The sequence below is a fragment of the Chlorocebus sabaeus genome, chromosome 21 (genome assembly GCF_047675955.1).
Source record: "Chlorocebus sabaeus isolate Y175 chromosome 21, mChlSab1.0.hap1, whole genome shotgun sequence".
Lineage (NCBI taxonomy): Eukaryota > Metazoa > Chordata > Mammalia > Primates > Cercopithecidae > Chlorocebus > Chlorocebus sabaeus.
In genome coordinates, this window is record NC_132924.1 from 17,845,612 (window position 1) to 17,870,919 (window position 25,308).

The following is a 25,308-nucleotide window of genomic DNA, read 5'->3' on the forward strand; positions in this document are numbered from 1 at the left end:
GTAGTCCCAGCTACTAGGGAGGCTGAGGCAGGAGAATGGCGTGAACCTGGGAGGCGGAGCTTGCAGTGAGCCGAGATCGCGCCACTGCACTCCAGCCTGGGTGACAGAGCGTGACTCCGTCTCAAAAATATATATATATGTGTGTGGTGTGTGTAAATTTTGAAACCTAGGTGTTACTTTTTCTTGGATCAAAGTCAAAATAGTCAAAACATGCACTGAAAAGTCTTGCTCCCTCCTTCCTAAGCCTCTTGTTCTCTCCTTTATATTGTGGACTTGCAAGCAAATCTAGAGTTTTAGGTCATCCTTCATACATAAGTATCTGACTACCACTACATTAAACACATCCTGTAATTAAGATATTAATGTTGATGGACATTTCATGATGTTTGGAGACTTTGGGCAAATAACAGTTTACTGGTAAGTCACAACTCTTCCCCACTGTCTCTCCCCTCGCACCTCACCCTGGTGTATTTGTGCTCTGATACACATTTTAATTTTAACTGATTACAAAAATGTCTTATGCTGGAATAAAAACATGATAGGAGGTGCTGAATTTTTAAATAGTCAAGGAATTTCTATCAACTTACATTTTAAATAGTTTCTAAAATCAAAGGTTAATCTGTATAAGTTTTATGGTTATTCATGTTTTATTTTCCCAAAGTTTAGAAAATTCTATAAAGATATATCCTAGAGCGAATCTCTGTCTTGTGTGTAGCTATTACTACCTTGTGATGTATTTTTTGCTGGCAAAACATTACATTTACATAGGAAAAACTGAAACCAATAATAGCACTAAAACATCAGCCACCGTATTGTCACTTGACATTTTTTGTTGTTGTTTGGTATTGTTTTCTTTTTGAGACAGGGTCTTGCTCTGATGCCCAGGCTGGAATGTAGTGGTGCAGCCACAGCTTACTGCAGCCTTGACCTCCCAGGCTCAAGTAATCCTCCTGCCTCAGCTGGGACCATTGGCTCATGGCATCATGCCCAGCTAATTTTTGTTTGTTTGTTTGTTTTTGAGAGAGCCTCACTCTGTCGCCCAGGCTGGAGTGCAGTGGCAAGATCTTGGCTCACTACAACCTCCGCTTCCTAGGTTCAAGCAATTCTTATGTTTCAGCCTCCCAAGTAGTTGGAATTACAAGCATGCGCCACCACGCCTTGCTAATTTTTGTATGTTTAGTAGAGACGGGATTTCGCCATGTTGGCCAGGCTGGCTGGTCTCAAACTCCTGACCTCAAGTGATCTTCCTGCCTTGGGCTCCCAAAGTGCTGGGATTACAGGCATGAGTCACCATGCCTGCCCTAATTTTTTTAAAAAAGTCTTTGTGGACCAGGGTCTTGCTTGGTTGCCCAGGCTGGTCTCAAACTCCTGGACTCAAGCACTCCTCCTGTTCAGCCTCCTAAAGTGCTGGGGTTACAGGCATGAGCACTTGAAATTTTTGACAGAAAGGTTCTAACTTGCTGATGAAACTAAATGTATGTGGTTTCTTTTTTCTTCTAGATTTGGAATGGAGAGAAATGGAAGGAGATGATTGCGAGTTCCGTTATGGAGGTAGAAACTACAGGATTTGGCAACAGATTGGATTGGCTAGACGGGGAGTGGGTAAAGTGACAGATAACCGGGATTTTATATTTAGAACAATTGGGAGAAGTTGCCATCTTGGTGAGAAAGAAGGGTTCTAGGTTTAGCTTCAATTAATTTGTGTCAGCCAAGGGTGCATTATTTGATTGACACTTCATTTTCCATTGCTTTTTCCATAGATGGTACAAATGAGACTCAGGACAATGATTTTCCAACAGGTAAGCATTTTCTCTGCTTTTTCTCTCTGTTCTATGAAAGGGGGTTATCATCTAGGCCGGCAATTCCCACACCTGACTGTATCAAATCACCTGGGGAGGCAGAGCACTCAGGTGTAGGATGCCCTACTTCATTAACCCTTTATACATTGTTGACAATATTGCTACCAAAAAAAAAAAAAAAAAAAAAAGAATGAAAGAAACCCTGGGAAACTTGCTAACCACATAGAGTTACCAGGTCCCCCCACCACCCAACATACTCACTGCCTATAATAAGTTAGCATGTTTGGAAGTGAAACCCAGAGATGTTTCATTTTTAAACAAGTTCCTGAAGTGATTCTAATGTACAGCCCTGTTTGGAAACCATTTATCTGGTCCAACGCCTTCATTTGCTGGTCAGGATCCTGGGCCCAGAGCTTCTAAACAACCTGCCAAGGGCCACACACTGGGCAGGAGTGTTTTCTTTGTCTTTTCCCCATTGCCTTTTACTACCTTGCTACTTAAAAAATAAAAAGTTGTTCCATGTCTGGACAAGAAAAACAGTGTTGCTAGTTTCATTCAGGCAGAGCTAGGAAAGCTGAGTAACACCTATTCTGCCACAGTGTGATTCTTCCCATGTAGTTCTTTTGTTTTTGTAACAAGTTCATAGGTCCCCTGATGTTCTGTGGGGCAGTCCTGTGGCTGCACTGCCTGTGGAGCTCTCTGAACAGAGTGTCCAGCACTGTGAGTCCTGCTGGTTGAATGGGAGGTGGTCTTGAATCCATCACTTGACCTTCTTGGGAAACAGGCAGAGGGCTGGGTCACCCAGTGTTTCCTTTCGTGTTTATCTAAACATCTAAAGCAGCATCACACACGTCGTTTTCTCTCTTGAGAAAGGAACTGGAAAAAAGGCTGCAGGGCAGTGGAATTTGTATTTGTTTCATGCATTAACATTTAAAGTGACTCAGCGGGGTGGCTCATTCCTGTAATCCCAGCATTTTGGTAGACTGAGGCAGGCAGATCACTTGAGCCAGAGAGTTCAAGACCAGCCTGAGCAACATGGCAAAATCCCGTCTCTACAAAACATACAAAAACTAGCCAAGCGTCTAGTGCACCTGTAGTCCCAGCTCCTCAGAAGCTGAGATGGATGGATCACTTGAGCCTGGGAGGTCTAAGCTGCAGTGAGCTGTGATCACACCACTGCATTCCAGCCTGGGTGACAGAGTGAGACACTGTCTCAGACAACAACAACAACAATTTTTTTTTTTTTTTTGAGTAGGAGCCTTGCTCTGTTGCCCAGGCTGGAGTGCAGTGGCGCGATCTTGGCTCACTACAAGCTCCGCCTCCCGGGTTCACGCCATTCTCCTGCCTCAGTCACCCAAGTAGCTGGAACTACAGGTGCCCGCCACCACACCCGGCTAATTTTTTTGTGTTTCTAGTAGAGATGGGGTTTCACCGTGTTAGCCAGGATGGTCTCGATCTCCTGGCCTCGTGATCTGCCCGCCTCAGCCTCCCAAAGTGCTGGCATTACAGGCATGAGCCACTGCGCCTGGCCCACAACAACAAATTTTAAGAGAACTAATTATATGCAGCATGAACATTAGGAAGGTGCTGGGCCAAGACCTGGGATGGTGGATGGAACCTTCAGAGGTAGCAATACTATTCCAAGCATCTAGCTTATAAGATTTTATATTGTATAGGGTGATATTTGAGTATCTGCAAATAAGTACTCACTAACAGTCTGCACTGAATATTTTAATACATTTAAAATTAAAAACTGCATTAAAGCCAGGCACCATGGCTCACACCTATAATCCCAGCACTTTGAGAGGTGGATTGCTTGAGTTTGGGTTTGAGACCAGCCTGGGCAACATGGCAAAAACCCATCTCTACAAAAAAATATAAGGATGAGCTGGGTGTGGTGGCACACACCTATAGTCCCAGCTACTTGGGAGGCAGAGGTGGGAGGAGCTCTTGAGCCCAGGAGGTTGAGGCTACAGTGAACTGAAATCATGCCACTGCACTACAGCCTGGGTAACAGGGTAAGACCCTGTCTAAAAAAAAAGAAAGGGGGGAAAAAAAAGAAAACTTACATTATTGATTTCAGGTTTGCAAAATGGTTGTTTAGCTATGATTGCTGACTCTTTATGCTTAGTGATTTCTTTCTAGTTCCTTTAAAATATTCTCTTATTTGTAGAGAGAAAAACAAAACAAAACAAACAAACAAAAAAGCATTAACTAGAAAGCCAGAGAGCGATTCAGTGATTATGACTCCTGTGGGAACTTCCCAGTGACCCTGAGTCACAGAAACGACACAGTGGGGAGATGAGGCCTGCATTCAGCTTCTAGGAGTCATGTGCTGCTCACTGTAGCCAATTAATTTGGAGCTCAATGTTAGATCTTACAGGTTTCTAGAAAGACCAGAAATCTGGCTTTTGCAAGAACTCTTCCAATTGTTAAATGTAGCTTCTCTATTTCTGTTCTTTCTTTTGTTTAATGTTACATATATCTGTGGTTAGGTTGGTACCTATTGTACCTTGATGTCAGGTTCCAGCCCTGCCTTGGTCTCAGGTCAGCCTTGAGCACACCCTGAGCCTCCTGTGCTTGCACTCTGCTCTCTGAAGGGGGTCATCACTCTCCCCATCCTACTGGGCTCTCCCTCACCAGCTCTTGCCTGGCCCTTAGCTCAGAAACACAGGGTGAGCACTTATGTCTTCATTTCTTTCCACAGTGGAGAGAAGCAGGCTTCAAGAAATGCTGTCACTGTTGGGCCTAGAGATGTACCAGGTCCAGAAACTCAGCCTCCAGGACTCTCTGCAGATCAGTTTTGACAGTATGAAGAACTGGGCCCCTCAGGTTCCCAAAGACTTGCCCTGGAATTTCCTCAGGAAGCTGCAGGCCCTCAATGCTGATGCCAGGAATACCACCATGGTGCTGGACGTGCTCCCAGATGCCAGGCCTGTGGAGAAGGAGAGCCAGATGGAAGAGGAGATCATCTACTGGGACCCAGCTGACGACCTTGCTGCCGACATTTATTCCTTTTCTGAACTGCCTACCCCTGATACACCAGTGAACCCCTTAGACCTTCTCTGTGCCCTGCTGATCTCCTCAGACAGTTTCCTGCAACAAGAAATAGTGTTGAAAATGGCCCTCTGCCAGTTTGCACTCCCGCTCGTGTTGCCTGACTCGGAAAACCACTACCATACATTTCTGCTGTGGGCCATGCGGGGCATTGTGAGGACATGGTGGTCCCAGCCCCCAAGGGGCGTGGGGAGCTTCCGGGAAGACAGCGTGGTCCTGTCCAGGGCGCCCGCCTTCGCCTTCGTGCGCATGGATGTCAGTAGCAACTCCAAGTCCCAGCTTCTCAACGCCGTCCTCAGCCCGGGCCACAGGCAGTGGGACTGCTTCTGGCATCGGGACCTCAACTTGGGCACCAATGCCCGGGAGATTTCGGATGGGTTGGTAGAAATTTCCTGGTTTTTTCCCAGCGGAAGGGAGGACTTGGACATTTTTCCAGAACCTGTGACCTTTCTGAACCTGAGAGGTGACATCGGGTCTCACTGGCTGCAGTTTAAGCTCTTGACAGAAATCTCCTCCGCTGTGTTTATATTGACTGACAATATCAGTAAGAAGGAATACAAATTGCTGTACTCCATGAAGGAGTCAACCACAAAATACTACTTCATCCTGAGTCCGTACCGTGGGAAGCGCAACACAAACCTGAGATTTCTGAATAAGTTAATTCCTGTGCTGAAAATAGACCACTCACATGTCCTGGTGAAGGTCAGCAGCACTGACAGCGACAGCTTCGTGAAGAGGATCCGGGCCATTGTTGGGAATGTGCTGCGGGCACCCTGCAGGCGGGTATCTGTGGAGGACATGGCACACGCAGCCCGCAAGCTCGGCCTAAAGGTTGACGAGGACTGTGAGGAGTGTCAGAAAGCGAAAGACCGGATGGAGAGGATTACCAGGAAAATCAAAGACTCGGATGCCTACAGAAGGGATGAGCTGAGGCTGCAGGGGGACCCCTGGAGAAAGGCAGCCCAAGTGGAGAAGGAGTTCTGCCAGCTCCAGTGGGCCGTGGACCCCCCCGAGAAGCACAGGGCTGAGCTGAGGCGGCGGCTGCTAGAACTTCGAATGCAGCAGAACAGCCACGATCCCTCCTCGGGGGTGCAGGAGTTCATCTTGGGGATCAGCAGCCCCTCGAGTGAGAAGCAGTACTTCCTGAGGTGGATGGAGTGGGGCCTGGCACGGGTGGCCCAGCCACGACTGAGACAGCCTCCGGAGACACTTCTCACCCTGAGACCAAAGCATGGGGGCGCCACAGACTTGGGGGAGCCGCTCTGGTCTGAGCCCCTGGGGGTGGAACACTTCCTGCGGGAGATGGGACAGTTTTATGAGGCCGAGAGCTGTCTTGTGGAGGCGGGGAGGCTGCCAGCAGGCCAGAGGCGTTTTGCCCACTTCCCAGGCTTGGCCTCGGAGCTGCTGCTGACAGGGCTGCCTCTGGAGCTAATCGATGGGAGCACCCTGAGCATGCCCGTCCGCTGGGTCACGGGGCTCCTGAAGGAGCTGCACGTCCGACTGGAGAGACGGTCAAGGCTGGTGGTTCTGTCAACCCTCGGGGTGCCGGGCACGGGCAAGTCCACACTCCTCAACACCATGTTTGGGCTGCGGTTTGCCACAGGGAAGAGCTGCAGTCCTCGAGGGGCCTTCATGCAGCTCATCACAGTGGCTGAGGGCTTCAGCCAGGACCTCGGCTGTGACCACATCCTGGTGATAGACTCTGGGGGCTTGATAGGTGGGGCCTTGACCTCAGCTGGGGACAGGTTTGAGCTGGAGGCTTCCTTGGCCACTCTGCTCATGGGACTGAGCAATGTCACCGTGATCAGCCTAGCTGAAACCAAGGACATTCCAGCAGCTATTCTGCATGCATTTCTGAGGTTAGAAAAAACGGGGCACATGCCCAACTACCAGTTTGTATACCAGAACCTTCATGATGTATCTGTTCCCGGCCCCAGGCCAAGAGACAAGAGACAGCTCCTAGATCCACCTGGTGACCTGAGCAGGGCTGCAGCCCAGATGGAGAAACAGAGCGACGGCTTCCGGGCACTGGCAGGCCTGGCCTTCTGTGACCCTGAGAAGCAGCACATCTGGCACATCCCTGGCCTGTGGCACGGAGCACCTCCCATGGCCGCAGTGAGCTTGGCCTACAGTGAAGCCATATTTGAATTGAAGAGATGCCTACTCGAAAACATCAGGAACGGCCTGTCGAACCAAAACAAAAACATCCAGCAGCTCATTGAGCTGGTGAGACGGCTGTGAGTGTGCAGAGAAACCCAGTTCAGGTGTAGGAGGCTGCTGTGGGCAGCCCTGTCTGATGGGGCACCCGTGTGGGCTGTGCCCTGGTGCCTGAGAATGGCCGGTGCCCAATCGACATGAGAAGACAAGCAAAAGACAGAGGGTTTGGAGTCTCCTCAACAGTGTTAAGAGAGGAAGTGACCTCACAGACCAGCTCAGAGATGTTACCAGGAATATCACAACCCCCAGGGTAGGGAGACACGCAGCAGTTTGTTCTGTCTCAGCTCCTGTCAAGGATCCCGCGGGGTGGGCCCTCTGTATAGCTGCTCTCTGTCACTGGCCCCTGGAGTGGGAGCAGTGTCCTCAGTCACTGCAGGCCCAGGCGGGCAGGTGGTCCCAGGACAGAGGTGGGGAAGTTGTCCTGAGGAAGCAGAAGTAGGCCTTGCTCCTGCCCAGCCCAAGGGCCTCCAGTGGACCAGCATTTGAGATGTGAGTGCCTGTGGTGCGCAAGGCACTCCCATGGCACTGTATTTATTGACTGATCTGTGAAGGCTTCCCTGACCCCTGCCCAGGAAGAGTTCATTGGTCGCTCTGTTGTGCCCCACAGCACTTTGTTATACCTCTGCCACACACTTCACACAGCGCGTTGTAACTCATGTGTTTACATGTCTGTCCCCCAGACTGTGAGCTCCTTGAGGGCAGGGACTGTACATTCTCCAGCTCTGTGTCCCCAGGGCCTGGCACATTATAGATGCTTAATAAATGTCTGTTGAATGAATGAATGCACAAGTGATAGTAATGGGCAGGTTCTGCCTCTCTGTGCCTTAATTCTGTTTCTCAAAGAGGAGAGCAGCATCTGTCTGAGGACTGGGTATGGTAGAGGCAGTATCTGGAAGGGTAGATAGGGCAGAGATGTGCCCTATCCTGGCACATTTTAGTAAAAAGCCATCCTGTTCTCTCTCTTTAAGGCAGGAGCCATTCTTCAGGCTGTTACTGGGGGTTAAAACTAAATACCTCACAGTAACTCTGAGGTCTTTCCACTGTCACCCCATTTCACAGTTGAGGAAAAGGAAGCCTAGAGGAGGTAAGCCCCTACCCCAGAGCTCACATCTGGATGGACAGAGCTAGAGCGGATAAGGAGTGGTGCTGTCACACTCAGCCCTGCACCTCTTCCTCTCACCCTCTCCAGACTCCCATAGCTTCTGGGCTTACCCCTGGGCAGCCACGTCAGTGCCAGCGCCTCCTCTGACATCCTCCCCGACCTCATCCACAGCCCACCATTCGAACCAGAGGCTTGGCCAAGAACTTGGGACTTCTGCCCTGTCAGTTCTCCTGCTGGAATCCTTGCCTGCACTGGCCCTTCCCAGGGGCCAGTGTCACCTCACTGGGCCTCAGAACCCCACCCCAGCCCTTTCATCAGCTCTAGGAAGCTCTGCTTGATCCCCTGGGCCTTGCTTAGACGTTGGAGCCTCTTTCTCTTTGTGTTTCTTGACTTCAGAGAAACCAAGCCCATTCCCAAGAACTCCTACCATGTTTCTTGTCCTCCTTTCACCAGACACAGCAAGGGAGCCTTTAGCTCTCGGTAGCTCACCAGCCCTCTAGACTGGAATCCTTTCTTGAACAAAAGGCTTTCTGGTCCCTTTTCTGGAGATGCCTGGCAGCCTGCCTGCTGTGGGTTTCTGGATTCCCCGGATGCTCCACCTGCTGCTCCCGGGACATCCAAACTGTTGCCTCCTGCGTTCCAGGAGCCTGGTTCTCCGCAAACCTGGTCTCTTGCTAATAAGTTTAGGAAAACCTTTCCCTTTTTTCATTTTCCTGCTCTGTTGCCTGGACTGGAGTGCAGTGGCACAATCTCACTGCAACCTCCACCTCCTGGGTTCCAGTGATTCTCAGCCTCCCAAGTAGCTGGGACTACAGGCACCCACCATCACAAAAATACAAATAATTTTTGTATTTTTAGTAGAGACAGGGTTTCACCACGTTGGCCAGACTGGTCTCGAACTCCTGGCCTCAAGTGATCCGCTTGCCTCAGCCTCGCAAAGTACTGGGATTACAGGAGTGAGCCACTGCACCTGGCCTCCTCCCACCCTTTTTGAAGGATTGATGTTTCAAGTGTGTGAACTGTGGATGGGCCTTGCCTTTAGCCCTCCAGTCAGTGCTGCTCTTAGGATTCCAATGAACATAACACCCAGGACTTGCCTTTCATATCTGGAGCTCAAAATGCTCACCTTCAGGTCTGAGAAACCCCAGAACTTGCCATGGGGCTCCTGGACAGTCATGTTCTTGGAGCCAAAGTTAGTAGAGAGAGAGCCACCCAGAAAGGTGGACAGGGCAGCAGGCTGCTCACCAGAGCATGGCCGTGTGCTCACAAGGGGTCCTGTTTGATGAAAGTGTCAAACCAAGCAAGTACTATCTTGGAGGAAATGGGCCGGAAGAGTGCTTGGGACAAGGAACCAGGCGTGTCTTTGCTTCTCCTGTGAGATGGGGTGTAGCTTGCTTCAGCACGTTGGATGTCTGGCCTGGTTTTGAACCTCAGCCTTGGTTCCTACTAATTATATGACCCTTGAGCAAAGTTACTTGGCTTCTCCAAGCCTTAGTTCCCCCTACTAGCACCTGTGTAGGAATGGAAGATGCTTACACAGTGCCTGCCCTGTGGTGGAAGAGCCAGTCTGTGCATGAGGTAAGTGAGGCACCCATCTCTGTGTCTACACCATTCTGCACACCCATGAGGCTTGTGGAGAGGAAACTGCCTTCTGCATCAGCCTCAAACATTTTAATATGTCAGATCAGGATTCATCTTTTAATCAATCAATGGTACCTTAAGATAATTTGCAGCCATTTTTCCTTCCTAATGGTATGTAAAACAGCATCTTCTCATTGATACTATCTTAATTTACTGAAACAGCACCGAGCAGGACTGGTGGTGGTGTGCAGTTTACACAATATAAACCTGATCTGGTAGCTGCCCCAACTCCTCAGATGTGTTGTATTAGCCCAGTAAAGGGAAAATCCCCCCAGTAAAAGGGAAAATCACCAATAAAATGATTTGGCCATAAGCCTATCCTGAATTCTTCTAAGACTCCAACAAAATTTCACCAGAGTGCAGCTTTATGAGCACCGATGAGTCAGGGCTGCACAAGAGCCAAGATGACCGTGGTCCTGGTCTCCTGTCATTTCGTCAACCACACCCTCGCCCCGCCACACACATTTTGGAGGCCATGGCTTCTTCCATGCCACTGTCTGCCGGGGGGCCCCTTCTGCTTGTTTCTGGCCCTGGCTGACTGGCAGGCACATCTCTCAGAACAGCCTTTGGTGCCAGGCGCACCTCCATTCGTGCCCACCCAAGGGTTCAGGGGCCTTTCTGTGCCTTTCTTGGTCCTTAGCATATTTTCATTATCTCCTCATCTGAGCCCATTACATCTAGATCTAGCAGTTCATCTGGGAGCCAGGGAGTGGCAGTCTCAGGGGCTGGAGCTCATGAGGCCCATCCCTCAGTCTTCTCTTTCTTGAGTCCACCCCCTCTCTATCCCAAGCACCAGTTTGGCTTCTTCAGGTTCTGACTTTCAGCCCAGGGTTCTGCTGTGGCACTGGGCATTTCTAATTGCCAACGGCTCTGATAACAGGAGAGGGGATTCCTTGGGACCCCAAAGCTGACATCAGTAATTACAGCTGGGGACCTCACCCACCAAACCCAGCAGCCCTTGTGCCTCAACAGAAGGAGAACGGAGGTGGGGGGATGGAGCAGGAGCTCACAGGGAAAACGACTGAGCTGTCTTGGCAATCTGGTTTGACACGCCTCTGCTTTACTCCTAGGGTTTCAGTTGTTTGACCTATTTCTCAGAATAGAGCTGAGAGCCTCTGGGATTTTTCCTGGTGAACGAGTTATTAGGAAAAAAAGAATCACAAGGAATAATGTAAAAAACACAGGTTTACAAAGTGTAAAGTGTCAGCAGTTCTGAGGATAAGTCAGCTGTAAAGAGAACCACCATGAATGGAGTGATCTCGGCTCACCCTCCAGCCAATGGGAAGGGAGATGGCACCCCACCACCCCCAGGCTGGATTCTGAAACTCTTCAGGCTCTGGAAATACAAGGGGGCTGACGGCTCCCTTTTACACAGCGTCTCTCCACGGCCCAGCCAGTGCTGTATCCCCTGAGCACTCTGGGTGAGCCCATGGTGGCTGTGCTGCACCCAACTGGGCAGATCATCTCAAAGAAGTCCTGACCTCCCAGCAGACCCCTCCTCCCTTCCTCTGCCCTTGTGACCAAGAGTGGTAGGCGTGGACTATGGCTACGTTCCTTAGAGAGCTGCCATAATCTTCCAGGAGCATCCAACAGCACTCTCCCCGAAAGGGGGCTCTGCAAATACACATTTTGGGAGTCTCCCAAATAAACGGAGTGAGTTCAGGACACTGGTTCTCAGCCCCGACTGCAAATTGAAATCATCTAAGGGGCATTTAAAAAATATGAATGCCTGCCCACTCCCCACAGAGGTGGTGTGGAACCCAGGGGGCTCTGTCATGCAATTGGGGTTGCGAATCATTGCTTTGAGAGCACAGGAGCAACTTCTTGTTCTTGGTTATGTGCAGAACAAAGGCTCACGTCAAAGAAAAAGCAGTTTTACATCCCTGTCTCTGCATAGTCAAAGAAAAAGCAGTTTTACATCCCTGTCTCTGCATTAGGCCCCAAGAAGAGTGCAGATAGGTCTTTCACATGGGTTCATATGCTCTTGGCCTTTCCATGTCCAGGCAGTCCTTGGGGGCCAGTTGGGAGCTGTCTGCAGCAAGCCACAGAAACCCAGGCCATTCCCTGATCCTAGCATGGTCTGAACCCTCACCCCCAGGAAGTGATACTGAAAGAGCACATGCTTTGGAGCAAAAAGGCCTGCTACCATTTACTAGTTCTGTAACCCCAGGTGAGTCTGTGAGCCTCCATCTTCTGCTCTGTGAAGCCTGGAAATACTGCCTCCTTTATGGAATTAATAGGAGAAGGAAAGTGCATCAAAACAACAACAAACGGAAGTTACAGAAAAATAAAACATCCCCAGTCAGATTTTTCTGCTGATGATTTAAAACAATAAAACAGTCATACTGATGTATAAAAGTCATTTTAAGTAATTTTAATCATGTAAAGACCGACATGACACCTTTCCCCCAATCACAGTATAAACAAAGCTAATAAAGGATAGATGACAAGATATTTGAACACCAGAAATGTCTGCCACTGAAATGGCCATGGTGATGCTTGGAAAGATCTACATCAGTATGGAATTCCAGAGAGAGACCTCAGGCATAAGGGAGAATGGCTTGAATAGAGGAAAGCATAAATTTGATCATCTTATTGCCTACTGCCTTATGGGCAAAACTTGATTCCCAACCACAGCCTTTGTGATGCGGCCCCTGCCCACCTTGGGCCCCAATAGGTATTGTGCCATTGCCACCTTTTCCTCTGATCAGCCCAAGGATCTTGTTTCCCTTTCTCCTTCCCCTTTCCTCTGATTAGGGTGGTGGTGCTATGCGTTCTCATAGAACCCTCCATAGCTGGCTCATCTCCCTAACGGGATATGTGGCTATCAGGGACTCCTTAAAAACAACAAAACCCACAATTGCTCTCTCCCTCTGCCAGGCACATCACCCTGTAATTTTCACAACCACCATTATTGTCCCCAGTTTACAGATGAGAGAAACCGAGGCTCAGGAGGTTCAGTCACTTGCCCAAATTACACAGCCAGGAAGCACTGGGTCCAGGATTTGGACTCAGGCAATTCAGATGCCAAGTCCCATGTTCCTCACCACCTTGGAGCAAATTAATGAAACTTAACAATTATAAAATTATTGAACATTATGAAAACTTTAAAAATATTGTCAGTTGAAAAGGATTTCTTAGGAAATGTTGAAAGTTCTTATATTTGCAAAGTATTATAGGTTGGAGGGCACCTCATCCTTGCTCTGTCCCTTTATTCAATATGCATAACAGTTGGGGGCCGCACTTTCTAAAAATTAATAATAAAACATTTCTGGTGAAGTGGACATGGAAGACCTTGTCCTTTTATTACGGGTTTTTTGAGAACCCACCTTCATGTAATCAGAGGAGTCTTGGTCATGGGAAATGGACTGGACTGAAGTCAAGAGACTTGTGTCTTGGTCCCTCTCTCCCTCTCCTCAGTGTGGTCATGGGCAACTCATTTCCACCGTTCTTCCATTTCCCCTTCCCATGGATCATAATCCAGTCCTCCCCCAACAGGAAACTGCAGCATATGCAAGTACTGTACCATTAAGGCGAATGATGTAGACCCAGAACGGCCAAAATATTGGCAATTTCACATGACTCAACCAAACATAACCCATCATTTATTAAATATTCTCTTGATCCTAATAGCTCTATAAGGTAGTACTATTATTAAGGCCCATTTTATAGATAATAGAACTGAGTCTTAACTGTACAAAGATTGTTGTACATGGGCCTGACTCCAGAGCCCGTGTTTTTTCCATGACCGTGGTGACTTCTAAATTAAATATCCCGTGTTGCTATTTTTCAGTTTGACATTAATAATTACTGGCTACCAATAATAGTGGCGACGCACTGGTTTGAGCATTACAGGCCCTGCGATATTCTCATGAATTTCCTTGCCCTCCGGCCCTTTCCTCATACTTAAAATTTTCCTTCCCCAGGGGCCAGTCACCAGGATGGTCACATGTGGCAAACCCATTCTTGCATAACTGCATAAGTCATCCTTGAAGAATTGGGTGACGTTTTAACCAAAATATGTTTCTTTATTCGTGGATAAAAGTCTGGAGGGCTTTTCTGTTTGTTTGGGTTTTTTTTTACGAATATTATTTGGAGGCACAACTCAGCAGCCTAATTCATAGGACCTGGGTAAACGCTTGGCTCCTCTTCGGGCCCCGAGGGTGCAGGTTGGGTAGCGCGGGGTCCGGTGGGCCGCACACCCATCACCCGTACTAGCGTGAGGTTGTTGAAGAGGAAATCTCACGTTTCGCATCCTCAAATTTCCGGATCTGAAACCCGATGCAAGCAGCAACCGCGGCAGAGCGAACAGCGGCGGGATGAGCATTCACAAGGCTGAGCATTCACAGGGCTGCGGGGAAGGCGGGAGTAACAGCTACCCAGCACACCGCGGCCCCGCCCCGCAGAGGCCCTGCTCCGTCCCCGCCAGAGTACAAGCTCCGACTTGGTCTCGTCCAATGCTGTCCCCACCCCTCAGCGCGCTGTGGTACGTCCCGCGCTCAGCTCGGCCCAAAATGGCGGCTTCCGTTCGCAACGGGTTGCTGGGGCCACGGGTGAGTGGGTTATTCGGCCGGTCCCGGCGAGTCGGATGTGGGGTACCTAGTTTCCGCCTCACGCGCCCTCCCTCCACAGGTGCTGTCCTGGAGCCGAGAGCTGCCTTGCACTTGGCGCGCCCTGCACACCTCCGCGGTCTGCGCCAAGGTGAGCACAGCTGGGGCCGGTGCCTGGGGCCCTGGGGGTCGGGGGCCCGGGGCAGCCGGGCGGGCTGAAGGGGGCGGGGCTAGAGTCGGGGCGTAGGGATCAGGGGGTTGGGGTCGGGGAGCAGTGCCAGCTGACTGGAGGGGCATGGCGTGAGGTAGGGTCTGGATTGGGGGACTCGTGGAGTCACGGCCCCTTTTGCTCCTAGAACCGGGCGGCCCGAGTACGCGTAGGCAAGGGGGACAAGCCGGTGACCTACGAGGAGGCACACGCGCCGCACTACATCGCCCACCGTAAGGGCTGGCTGTCACTGCACACAGGTGAGCGGACCCCAGGCCTCCAAAAGGAGCACTCAGTCCTACTGTCATGTAAACAAAATGAACACGTGTCACAGGTTTCCTTTAACTCAGGAAATAATGCCAGGGTCAGAAATCTATGAAACCAACTCAAGGGAGACATAAAAAAACAGAGACATGTATAGATCAGAATGTTGAAACAAATTTGAAGATGGATGCAAAACTGACTTTTTCCATGGCGGGCAGGGACTCAGTTGATCCTCCACTGAACAGAAATTATTTGCATGTCTACAGACAAGAATTATTTTGCATTCCTATCAGTTATCTGTAATTTACAGAGCTGCAGAATAGCTCAGAGTCAAGGAAAAGAGTGAAACCCTTACAGAATCTGATAACCCTCAACAGTGTGCTCTAAGGAATGCAGTTTTCCACTGAAGCACAATTTTTTCTCTGTAAATATATACAGACAACCCTAATTATTTGTGAATTTCATATTTTCAGATTCTTCAGATTTATTTGTAAGCCCCAAATCAACACTCTGGGCACTATCAAGGTCACTCTGAGATGTGGGTAGAGCTGCCACCCCAGGTGCATGTCCCCAGCTGAGGTCGACGACAACAAGGCTCTGCCTCGTTTCAGCTCTCATACTGTAAAGGGTGTCTTTTTTATGGTCTAGAATCTTTTTTTTTTTAATTTGCATTTTTGTGCTTTTTGTTAGTGATTTTGCTGTTTAAAATGGCCCTGCAATGCTGAGGTGCTGTCTAGTGTTCTAAGTGGGAGAAGGCTGTGAAGTGCCTTAGGGAGGACATACCTCTTTCTTCAGTCACAGTTGCTCTTGGCCCTGAATTCAATGTTAATGAATTTACTGTATATATTAAACAAGGTGTCTTTAAACAGAAACACAAAGGAAGCTAGGTTATGTATTGATTTGTTCACAAAAATATGGTGCAGAGGCTGGAAGGAATCTAACCCTGTATTTCCTCTAGGAGCAGTGGTTCAGTATTCACTAACTCAGTGTTGGCGGTGACTTTATAGAGTATAACTACTGTGAACAATTGATAACCAACTGTGTTTTGTTTAGTACAGGGGTTCTTGGATGTTTGAGATGCATCTAGAGAACTTACTTAAAATACAGATGCTTGCCTGGCGCCCGCTGGCTCACGCCTGTAATCCCAGCACTTTGGGAAGCCAAGGCGGGTGGATCACGAGGTCAGGAGTTCAGTACCAACCTGGCCAAGATGGTGAAACCCCATCTCTACTAAAAATACAAAAAACTTAGCCAGGCGTGGTGGCAGGCACCTGCAATCCCAACTATTCAGGAGGCTGAGGCGGAGAATTGTTTGAACCCAAGAGGCGGAGGTTGCAGTGAGCCGAGATCACGCCACTGCACTCCAGCCTGGGCAACAGAGTGAGACTCCATCTCAAAAAAAAGAAAAAAAAAAAATACAGATGCATATCCCCCACTCTTTTAGGCACTGATCTGACGTTTGGATGTAGGTGTGCAGACTCTTAATGGACATTGTAAGGGCTGCAGGGGATCCAGGGTTCACACTGAGAACCCACTGGTGGAAGCCCTGGGCCTAGCTCATGAGAGGACTCACGTCCCTAATCTCAAAAATAGCTGGTGGCCTCATCTTTCTGGTCCATGGGATGACCAGTGTTTTTATAAGGCAGCCAAGAAAGCAGGAAAGGGGCTAGATGTGGTGGCATCATCTGAGTTTTGCACCCTGACTCAGGCCTCCATCTTCCTTTTTGTAAACTAAGGATAATGATAATACCTACTAAACTGAATTGGCTTGGGAATTAATGACATAAAACATACTTTGAACTTTAAAGTGTTATTTTTCTTATTCCATTAGCAGAAGAAAAGAGGAGGCTTGGGGTGAAGGGTGGGATTGTGCTCAGCGCTTTTAGATGTTGACTCTGGAGTTATGGCAGGACCCTGGGGCAATGAGGCTGACTCTGCTATGCTGCCCTTCCCTCTTCAGGTAACCTGGATGGAGAGGACCATGCCGCAGAGCGAGCGGTGGAGGATGTTTTCCTTCGCAAGTTCATGTGGGGTACGTTCCCAGGCTGCCTGGCTGACCAGCTGGTTTTAAAGCGCCGGGGTAACCAGTTGGAGATCTGTGCCCTGGTCCTGAGGAACTTGCCTCCACACAAGTACTACTTCCTTGTGGGCTACAGTGAAACTTTGCTGTCTTACTTTTACAAATGTCCTGTGCGACTCCACCTCCAAACTGTGCCCTCAAAGGTTGTGTATAAGTACCTCTAGAACAATCCCCTTTATTCCATCAAGCTGTAGCCTGCAGAGAATAGAAACGTGGGAAAGGAGTGGTATGCGGGGGAAATGCATCCCCTCAGAGGACTGAGGCGTGGTCTGTCAGCTGCTGTTGAATAAAGACCCTCTATCTTGTCTTGCCTCTCTGTTTTTACTGTTGGATGAGGGAACTAGAGTAGCGTTTCTTTGACGATGCTCCAGATTTTGCAGGAAGGCTGATGCCAGTTGTTTGAAGTTTAATTCGTAGCTATGGTTTGGTGAGTACCTGTGCCAATCACTCTGTCAGGCACTTTACCTAAAGTTCTTTGTTTTCTCTCAAGATGGTAAGACCCATTCAGTGTTCGTTTTTAAGAATCAAAACAGGCTGGGCGCGGTGACTCACACCTGTAATCCCAGCATTTTGGGAGGCTGAAAGTGGGCGGATCACGAGGTCAGGAGATCGAGACCATCCTGGCTAACACGGTGAAACTCCGTCTCTACTAAAAATACAAAAAAATTAGCTGGGCGTGGTGGCAGGCGCCTGTAGTTCCAGCTACTTAGGAGGCTGAGGCAGGAGAATGGCGTGAACTCGGGAGGCGGAGCTTGCAATGAGCCAAGATAGCACCACTGCACTCCAGCCTGGGCGACAGAGTGAAACTCTGTTTCACAAAAAATAAAATAAAATAAGAAAACAATATGAACATATATCAAATTGACCATGAAACTTTCTTATAATTCTACTCCAGAGAGAACTGCTGTGAACAGTTATATTTTATTCCCAGATGTACTTTTTTCCCAAGGAATACTTTTTTTTTTTTTTTTTTTTTTGTATTTTCAGTAGAGACGGGGTTTCACCATGTTCGCCAGGACCCAAGGAATACTTTAATGCACACTCATCGATGTTAAACTCTTATTGAGTACCTACTCGGTGTCAAGCACTCTTCTAACTGCCTGGGACCCATTAGTGAGCAAAACATTTCATTCCAAGATCACTGTCTTTGTGACACTGACATCCTAGTGAAAGGGCAGGGAGCGTGAGGCAGCATTAAATGGTCCAAGCACATGAAGGAGGAAAACATGCAGGTAAATGGAGGAAGAGCATTTTGGAAAGTTGCATTCACAAAAGCCAGCTCCTGGTGCTAGGAAGTAGGGCAGAGGTTGCTGATCCTGACCTTGACTCTGATCCTGACCATGTCTCTGATATCTTTAACGTGACCCTGAGCCTCTGCCTAACACATCCTTACCCTGAACTTGATAATGGCCCTGACTCAGTGACCCTGTTGCAGACCTTTACCCTGACTTTGACACACAGCCTGACCTTCACCCTCACTCTCACCTAGACCCTCCCTGGTCATGTGTCTCACTCTGAGTCTGACCCTGACCTTGACTCTGATGGTCACTTTGAACTTCACTCTGAACCTGACCCTGACTCTTACCATGACTGTGTTCTCCATTTTCATGCTGCTGATAAAGACATACCTGAGACTGAGGTTTAATGGACTTAGAGTTCCACTTAAGTGGCTGGGGAGGCCTCATAATCATGGTGGAAGGCAAAAGACATGTCTTACATAGCAGCAGGCAAGAGAGAATAATAACGAAGCCTAAGGGGTTTTCCCTTATAAAACCATCAGATCTCATGAGACTTATTCACTACCATGAGAACAGTATGGGGGAACTGCCCCCATGATTCAGTTATCCCCAACTGGGTCCCTCCCACAATATGTGGGAATTATGGGAGCTACAACTCAAGATGAGATTTGGGTGGGGACACAGCCAAACCATGTCATTCTGTTGGGAACAGGCCCCCAAATCTGGCCATAAACTGGCCATAAACAAAATCTCTGGAGCACTGTGACATGCTCGTGATGGCTATGACACCCACACTGAAGGTTATGGGTTTACTAGAATGAGGGCAGGGAACACCTGGCCCACCCAGAGCAGAAAACTGCTTAAGGCATTCCTAAACCACCAATAATAGCATGAGCAATCTGTGCCTTAAGGACATGTTCCTGCTGGAGATAACTAGCCAGAGCCCATCCCTTTGTTTCAGCCCATCCCCTTGTTTCCCATTTTAGTTAATCTGTAATCTATAGAAACAATGCTTATCACTGGCTTGCTGTCAATAAATATGTGGGTAAACTGTTCGTGGCTCTCAGCTCTGAAGGCTGCCAGTCTCCTGATTTCCCACCCCACACTCTATATTTCTTTGTGTGTGTCTTTAATTCCTCTAACGCCACTGAGTTAGGGTGTCCACAACTGAGCTGGTCTTGGCAAGTGGTGCCCATACGTGGGGCTCGAAACCTGGGTTGGAGGGTCGCCAGAGTTGGAGAACATGGAACTAAGCTGGAGGACACTTGAGTACTCTTAAGCAATCCCCATGATGAGTAAGAAGGGCAGCTAGGAAGCATCAGGGTAACAATGGGACAAATGTGGGCTCTGGTTCATTCCACCTCAGAACCTTTTCACACTGATGATGAAGAGGAAGTAGAGTACAACAAAGTAACAGAAGAGGTGACAGAGCGGGATTGTTTGCCAGCTAAAGTTAAAGTGGCAAAGGAGGAAGAGGTTCTTCTCTACCCTTCTGCACCCCCTCATTATTTTGAAGAAAAAGAGTGGCCTGACCCTCCAGATCTTTCTTTTGCAGGGGACACTGGGTGAAAAGTAGTTGCCCCAGTGACTGTTCAAACAGTGCCTCGAGCAACCGCTTTCAGTTCTATTCAGGGAGGAATTCAGCAAGCTAGACGAGAGGGTGATATAGATGCTTGACAGTTCCCTGTTAGAATATATCCACCTAATCAACAGGGAAATAATATAGCTATGTTTTGAGTCTTTTCCTTTTAAATTACTCAAAGAGTTTAAACGAGCTATCAATCAGTATGAACCAGGTCTATGCCTGAAGTGTAAAAAAGGAAAGCATTGGGCCAATCAGTGTCATTCTAAATTTGAGAAGGACTGAAATGCAATTTTGGGAAATGCCGTGAGGGGCCCATCCTGGGCCCCGTTCCAAACAGGGGCATTTCCGGCTCAGGCCGTTCCCTCACCCATGTACAATGTCTGTCCCCTGCAACAGCTGGTAGTGCCATAGTAGATTTATACTGCACCTAATCTTCACTCTTCTGCCTGGGAACCCCCACAAAAAGTTCCAACAGGGGTCTGTGGACCCTTGCCAGCAGGGATGATAGGATTACTTCTAGGTAGATCTAGTTTAAATTTAAAAGGAGTGCGAGTACATACAGGAGTCATTGATTCAGATTACAATGGGGAAATCAAAATTGTTATATCTACTTCTGTTCCCTGGAAAACAGAGCCAGGAGAGCATATAGCACAACTCCTGATTGTGCCATATGTGGAAATGGGGAAAAGTAAAATTAAACAAACAGGAGGATTTGGAAGCACAAATAAACAAGGCAACGCAGCTTATTGGGTGAATCAAATTACTGATAAACATCCTACCTGTGAAATAACTATTCAGGGAAAGAAATTTAAAGGTTTGGTAGATACAGGAGTGGACATTTTCATCATTTCTCTACAGCACTGGCCGTCTGCACGGTCAATTCAACCTGCTCAATTTAACATAGTTGGAGTTGGTAAAGCCCCTGAAGTAGATCAAAGTAGTTATATTTTGCATTGTGAAGGGCCCAATGGATAACCTGGGACTATTCAACCAATTATAACTTCTGTACCTATTGATATTTGGGAAAAGATTTATTACAACAATGGGGAGCACAAGTTCTCATTCCAGAGCAATTATACAGCCCTCAAAGTCAATATATGATGCATGAAATGGGGTATGTCCCTGGTATGGAACTAGGAAAAAATTTGCAAGGTTTTGAAGGAACTGCTTCAAGTGGAAAGACAAAGTTCCCACCAAGGGATATCATTTTTGATGGAGGCCATTGTTAAGCCTCCAGAACCTATACCTTAAAAAATGGTTAACAGGTAAGCCAATTTGGATAGAACAATGGCCACTAGGCCGGGCGCGGTGGCTCATGCCTGTAATCCCAGCACTTTGGGAGGCCGAGGCAGGCGGATCACGAGGTCAGGAGATCGAGACCATCCTGGCTAACACGGTGAAACCCCGTCTCTACTGAAAAATACAAAAAACTAGCCAGGCGAGGTGGCGGGCGCCTGTAGTCCCAGCTACTCCGGAGGCTGAGGCAGGAGAATGGTGTGAACCCGGGAGGCGGAGCTTGCCGTGAGCTGAGATCTGGCCACTGCACTCCAGCCTGGGCAACAGAGCCAGACTCTATCTCAAAAAAAAAAAAAAAAAAAGAACAATGGCCACTAAGTAAAGATAGAAACTGGAGGCTTTAGAGGACTTAGTTAATGAACAATTGGAAAAAGGATACATAGCTCCAACATTTTCCCCTTGGAATTCTCCAGTTTCCGTGATTAAGAAAAAATCAGGTAAATAGAGAATGTTAACTGACTTTAGAGCCATTAATTCAGTTATACAACCTATGGGGACATTGCAGCCAGGACTGCCTTCTCCTACTATGATTCCAAAAAACTGGCCTTTAATAGTCATAGATTTAAAAGACTATTTCTTCACTATCCCCTTAGCTGAGCAAGACTGTGAATGGTTTGCATTTACAATTCCTGCAGTAAACAACCTACAGCCTGCTAAGCGTTTTCATGGGAAAGTGTTGCCACAGGGCATGTTAAACAGTCCGACTATTTGCCAGATGTATATAGGGCAAGCAATTGAACCTACTCATAAAAAATTTTCACTGTTACATTATTCATTATATGGACAATATACTTCGTGCTGCTCCCACTCGAGAAATATTACTCCAATGTTATGATCACTTATAAAATTTGATTTCTCACACTGGTTTAATTATAGCTCCTGACAAAATTTAGACTACTACTCCTTACTCCTACTTCGGGACCTTAGTAAATGACACTACAATAGTGCCACAGAAAGTAACCATATGTAGGGCTCAACTGAAAACATTAAATGACTTTCAAAAATTACTGTGGGACATTAATTGGATACAATCTGCTCTAGGCATTCCTACCTATGCCATGAGTAATCTATTTTCTATCCTTAGAGGAGATCCTAGCCTCACTAGCCCTCAGCAATTAACAAAGGAGGCTGAGGCAGAGTTACAGCTGATTGAAAAGCAAGTACATAAGGCTCAAATATAATAGATCTAGAGAAGACTCTAGATTTGCTAATTTTTTCAACTCAGCAATCATCTGCTGGTGTTATTGTCCAAGAGCAGGATTTAGTAGAATGGCTTTTTCTTTCACATACTAATTCACGGACTGTAACTCCTTATTTGGATCAAATCGCTACTCTGATAGGAAATGGGAGAACTTGGATTGTTAAATTACATGGATTTGATCCTGGAAAAATTATTGTCCCTCTCATGAAGGCACAAATACAGCAAGCTTTTATAAATAGTCTTACTTGGCAAACCCACTTAGCTGACTTTGTGGGTATTCTCGATAATCATTTTCCTGAAATGAAGCTGTTTCAATTTTTGAAATTAACTAATTGGATTCTCCCTAGAATAACTAAATTTAAACAAATTAAAGGTTCTGAGAATGTCTTCACAGATGGGTCTAGTATTGGTAAAGCTTTTTAATCTGGCTCTAAAGGTAATGTTTTCCAGATGCCCTATGCTTCAGCTCAAAAAGCGGAGCTTGTAGCTGTAATTGAGGTATTGACTGCTTTTAATATGCCTATTAATATGATTTCTGATTCTTCATATGTGGTTCATTCTACACAGTTAGTTGAAAATGTTCAGTTATGATTTCATACAGATGAGCAACTAATGACTTTATTTACCCAATTGCAAACAGCAGTTGGGAGTAGAATGCACCCTTTTTACATCACTCACATTAGGGCTCATACACCTCTTCCAGGAGCTTTAACAGAAGGGAATCAAATGGCTGATTGCCTAATTGCTACTGCAATATCTAATGCCAGACACTTTCACAATTTAACCCATGTTAATGCCTCTGGTCTCAAACACAGATACAGCATTACGTGGAAAGAAGCTAAAACTATTATCCAGTGATGCCCAACTTGCCAAATGGTGCATTCCTTATCTTTTATAGGAGGAGTTAATCCTCGAGGACTGGAACCTAACTCTCTCTGGCAAATGGATGTCACACATGTTCCCTCATTTGGGAGACTAGCTTATGTACATGTATGTATGGACACCTTTTCTCACTTTGTCTGGGCTACATGCCAATCAGGAGAGTCTTCTGCCTGTGTTAAATGTCACCTTTTGCAGGGTTTTGCAGTGATGGGCATTCCAACTTCTATTAAAACAGATAATGTCCCAGGCTACACTAGCCAAGCTCTAGTTACATTTTTCTCTATATGGAATATTAAACACATTACTGGTATCCCATATAATTCTCAAGGACAAGCCATAGTGGAAAGAATGAATCTCTCCCTGAAAGAGCAGTTGCAAAAGCAAAAGGGGGAAAACAGGGACTATGGGACACCACATATACAACTGAATCTAGCATTATTGACTTTAAATTTTTTGAGCCTGCCTAAAAGTCAGGTGCTATCAGCAGCTGAACAGCATTTACAGAAACCAGCTGCAAAGACAGAAGCAGAATAACTGGTTTAGTGGAGAGATCTGATAACCAAAAGTTGGGAAAGAGGTAAAATAATAACTTGTGGTACAGGTTATGTTTGTGTTTCTCCAGGACCGAATCAACAGCCAATTTGGATACCATCAAGACACCTGAAACCTTATCATGAGCCAGATGCCAAGGAAGAGATTTTGAGAGGATCCTGAGGACCCCCTGGTTGCAGCCATGTTGATACTGACGCTAAGGAGGACCCTTGCTGTCATAAGCAACACCCATCGAACACAATCACCTACCAGAGGACAGATCAAGAAGCTGTCACAGATGGCAAAAGAAAACCTGAGGAAAGCGGGACCACCAGTCACAATGAATAATTTAATGGTAGCTATGATCACCGTAATGGTAGCGGTGATCACCATGGCCATGTGTATTCCTTCAACAAGGGCTGACACAGAGAACAATTATACTTATTAGACATATTTATCAATCTTGGCTGGCAATAATGCCTGGATGTAATCACTCTATGACACATTTACACATGCTTTCTAGTCTCAGTATTTACCATAATGAATCTGCTCCTATAATTGAGGCAGACCACCCTCAAAAACCTATTTGTAAACAGAATTGGACCTGGCCAGAAATAATGAACGTACTTGTTTAGGAAGATTGCATTGCAGAACAGGCACAGGTGCTGCACAATGATTCCTATGGAATCATTATTGACTGGTCCCCTAAGGGGATGTTTAGCTTGAATTGCACCTCTCAGTCTGTGTGCCACAGCCACACTATGTTCAGCTGTTCTAAACAAAACAGTCAGATGGTAGAAATGGTAAGAAATACAGCAAGAGTTCCTATTGTCTGGAAACATGGCGGTATAGTGGCACCTCAACCTCAAATGATACAGCCCGTTCCAGAAGCTAAACATAAAGATTTGTGGAAACTATTAATGGTTCTTAATAAGATCAAAATTTAAGAAAGAATAAAAAAGCATGTAGAAGGACACTCTACAAACTTCTCTTTGGATATTGCAAAATTAAAAGAATAAATATTTAAGGCATCCCAGGCACACCTGACCTTAATGCTGGGAACTGGAGTGCTTGAAGGAACTGCAGACAGATTAGCAGCTATTAACCCATTAAAATGGATAAAAACACTTGGAGTCTCTATAATTTCAATAATGATTGTGCTATTAATCTGTGTTGTTTGTCTTTGTATAGTCTGCAGATGCAGATCCCGACTCCTGTGAGAAGTAGCTCACCATGATAAAGCTGCCTTTGCTTTTATCATCTTGTGAAAACAAAAAGGGGGAACACATTGGGAACAGGCCCCCAGATCTGGCCATAAACTGGCCCCAAAACTGGCCATAAACAAAATCTCTGTAGCACTGTGTAATGCTCGTGATGGCTATGATGCCCACACTGAAGGTTGTGGGTTTACTGGAATGAGGACAAGGAACACCTGGCCCACTCAGGGCAGAAAACCGCTTAAGGCATTCCTAAACCACAAACAATAGAGTGAGCGATCTGTGCCTTAAGGACATGTTCCTGCTGCAGATAACTAGCCAGAGCCCATCCCCTTGTTTCGGCCCATCCTTCTGTTTCCCATTTTAATCTATAATCTATAGAAACAATGCTTATCACTGGCTTGCTGTCAGTAAATATGTGGGTAAAACTCTATTCATGG

General features: G+C 47.0%; 2 protein-coding genes and 1 long non-coding RNA gene across 10 annotated transcripts in view; all 3 read left to right on the top strand.

Moving 5' to 3' along the window:
- URGCP (upregulator of cell proliferation) overlaps positions 1-7,851 on the top strand; it is a 47,740-nt gene extending 39,889 nt beyond the window's left edge. For all 8 annotated transcript variants that reach the window (XM_073008915.1, XM_073008914.1, XM_073008916.1 and 5 more), the window contains 3 exons: positions 1,501-1,551; positions 1,761-1,799; positions 4,507-7,851. In XM_073008915.1, coding sequence (XP_072865016.1) covers positions 1,518-1,551; positions 1,761-1,799; positions 4,507-7,097 — 2,664 coding nt within the window. In that variant the 5' untranslated portion in view covers positions 1,501-1,517 and the 3' untranslated portion in view covers positions 7,098-7,851. The remainder of the gene's footprint in view (positions 1-1,500; positions 1,552-1,760; positions 1,800-4,506) is intronic.
- A 6,106-nt stretch (positions 7,852-13,957) lies between these two features.
- MRPS24 (mitochondrial ribosomal protein S24) lies at positions 13,958-17,223 on the top strand. The gene is made up of 4 exons (XM_007981498.3): positions 13,958-14,369; positions 14,449-14,517; positions 14,723-14,834; positions 16,799-17,223. Exons 1-4 carry the CDS (start codon positions 14,136-14,138, stop codon positions 17,080-17,082), a joined length of 699 nt encoding a protein of 232 aa, XP_007979689.1. The 5' UTR covers positions 13,958-14,135; the 3' UTR covers positions 17,083-17,223.
- A 4,365-nt stretch (positions 17,224-21,588) lies between these two features.
- Positions 21,589-24,778, top strand: LOC140709554 (uncharacterized). Its single transcript, XR_012090051.1, has 2 exons — positions 21,589-23,228; positions 23,743-24,778. It is a non-coding gene; the product is annotated as an uncharacterized lncRNA (long non-coding RNA).
- The last annotated feature ends 530 nt before the right edge of the window (positions 24,779-25,308 follow it).

Bases quoted from the DNA above. Each gene is read 5' to 3' on its own strand.
- MRPS24 (XM_007981498.3), top strand. From the start codon at position 14,136: ATGAGCATTCACAAGGCTGAGCATTCACAGGGCTGCGGGGAAGGCGGG. The intron at 14,370-14,448 runs GTGAGTGGGTTA...CTCCCTCCACAG, and splicing joins ACGGGTTGCTGGGGCCACGG to GTGCTGTCCTGGAGCCGAGA. The intron at 14,518-14,722 runs GTGAGCACAGCT...TTTTGCTCCTAG, and splicing joins CCTCCGCGGTCTGCGCCAAG to AACCGGGCGGCCCGAGTACG.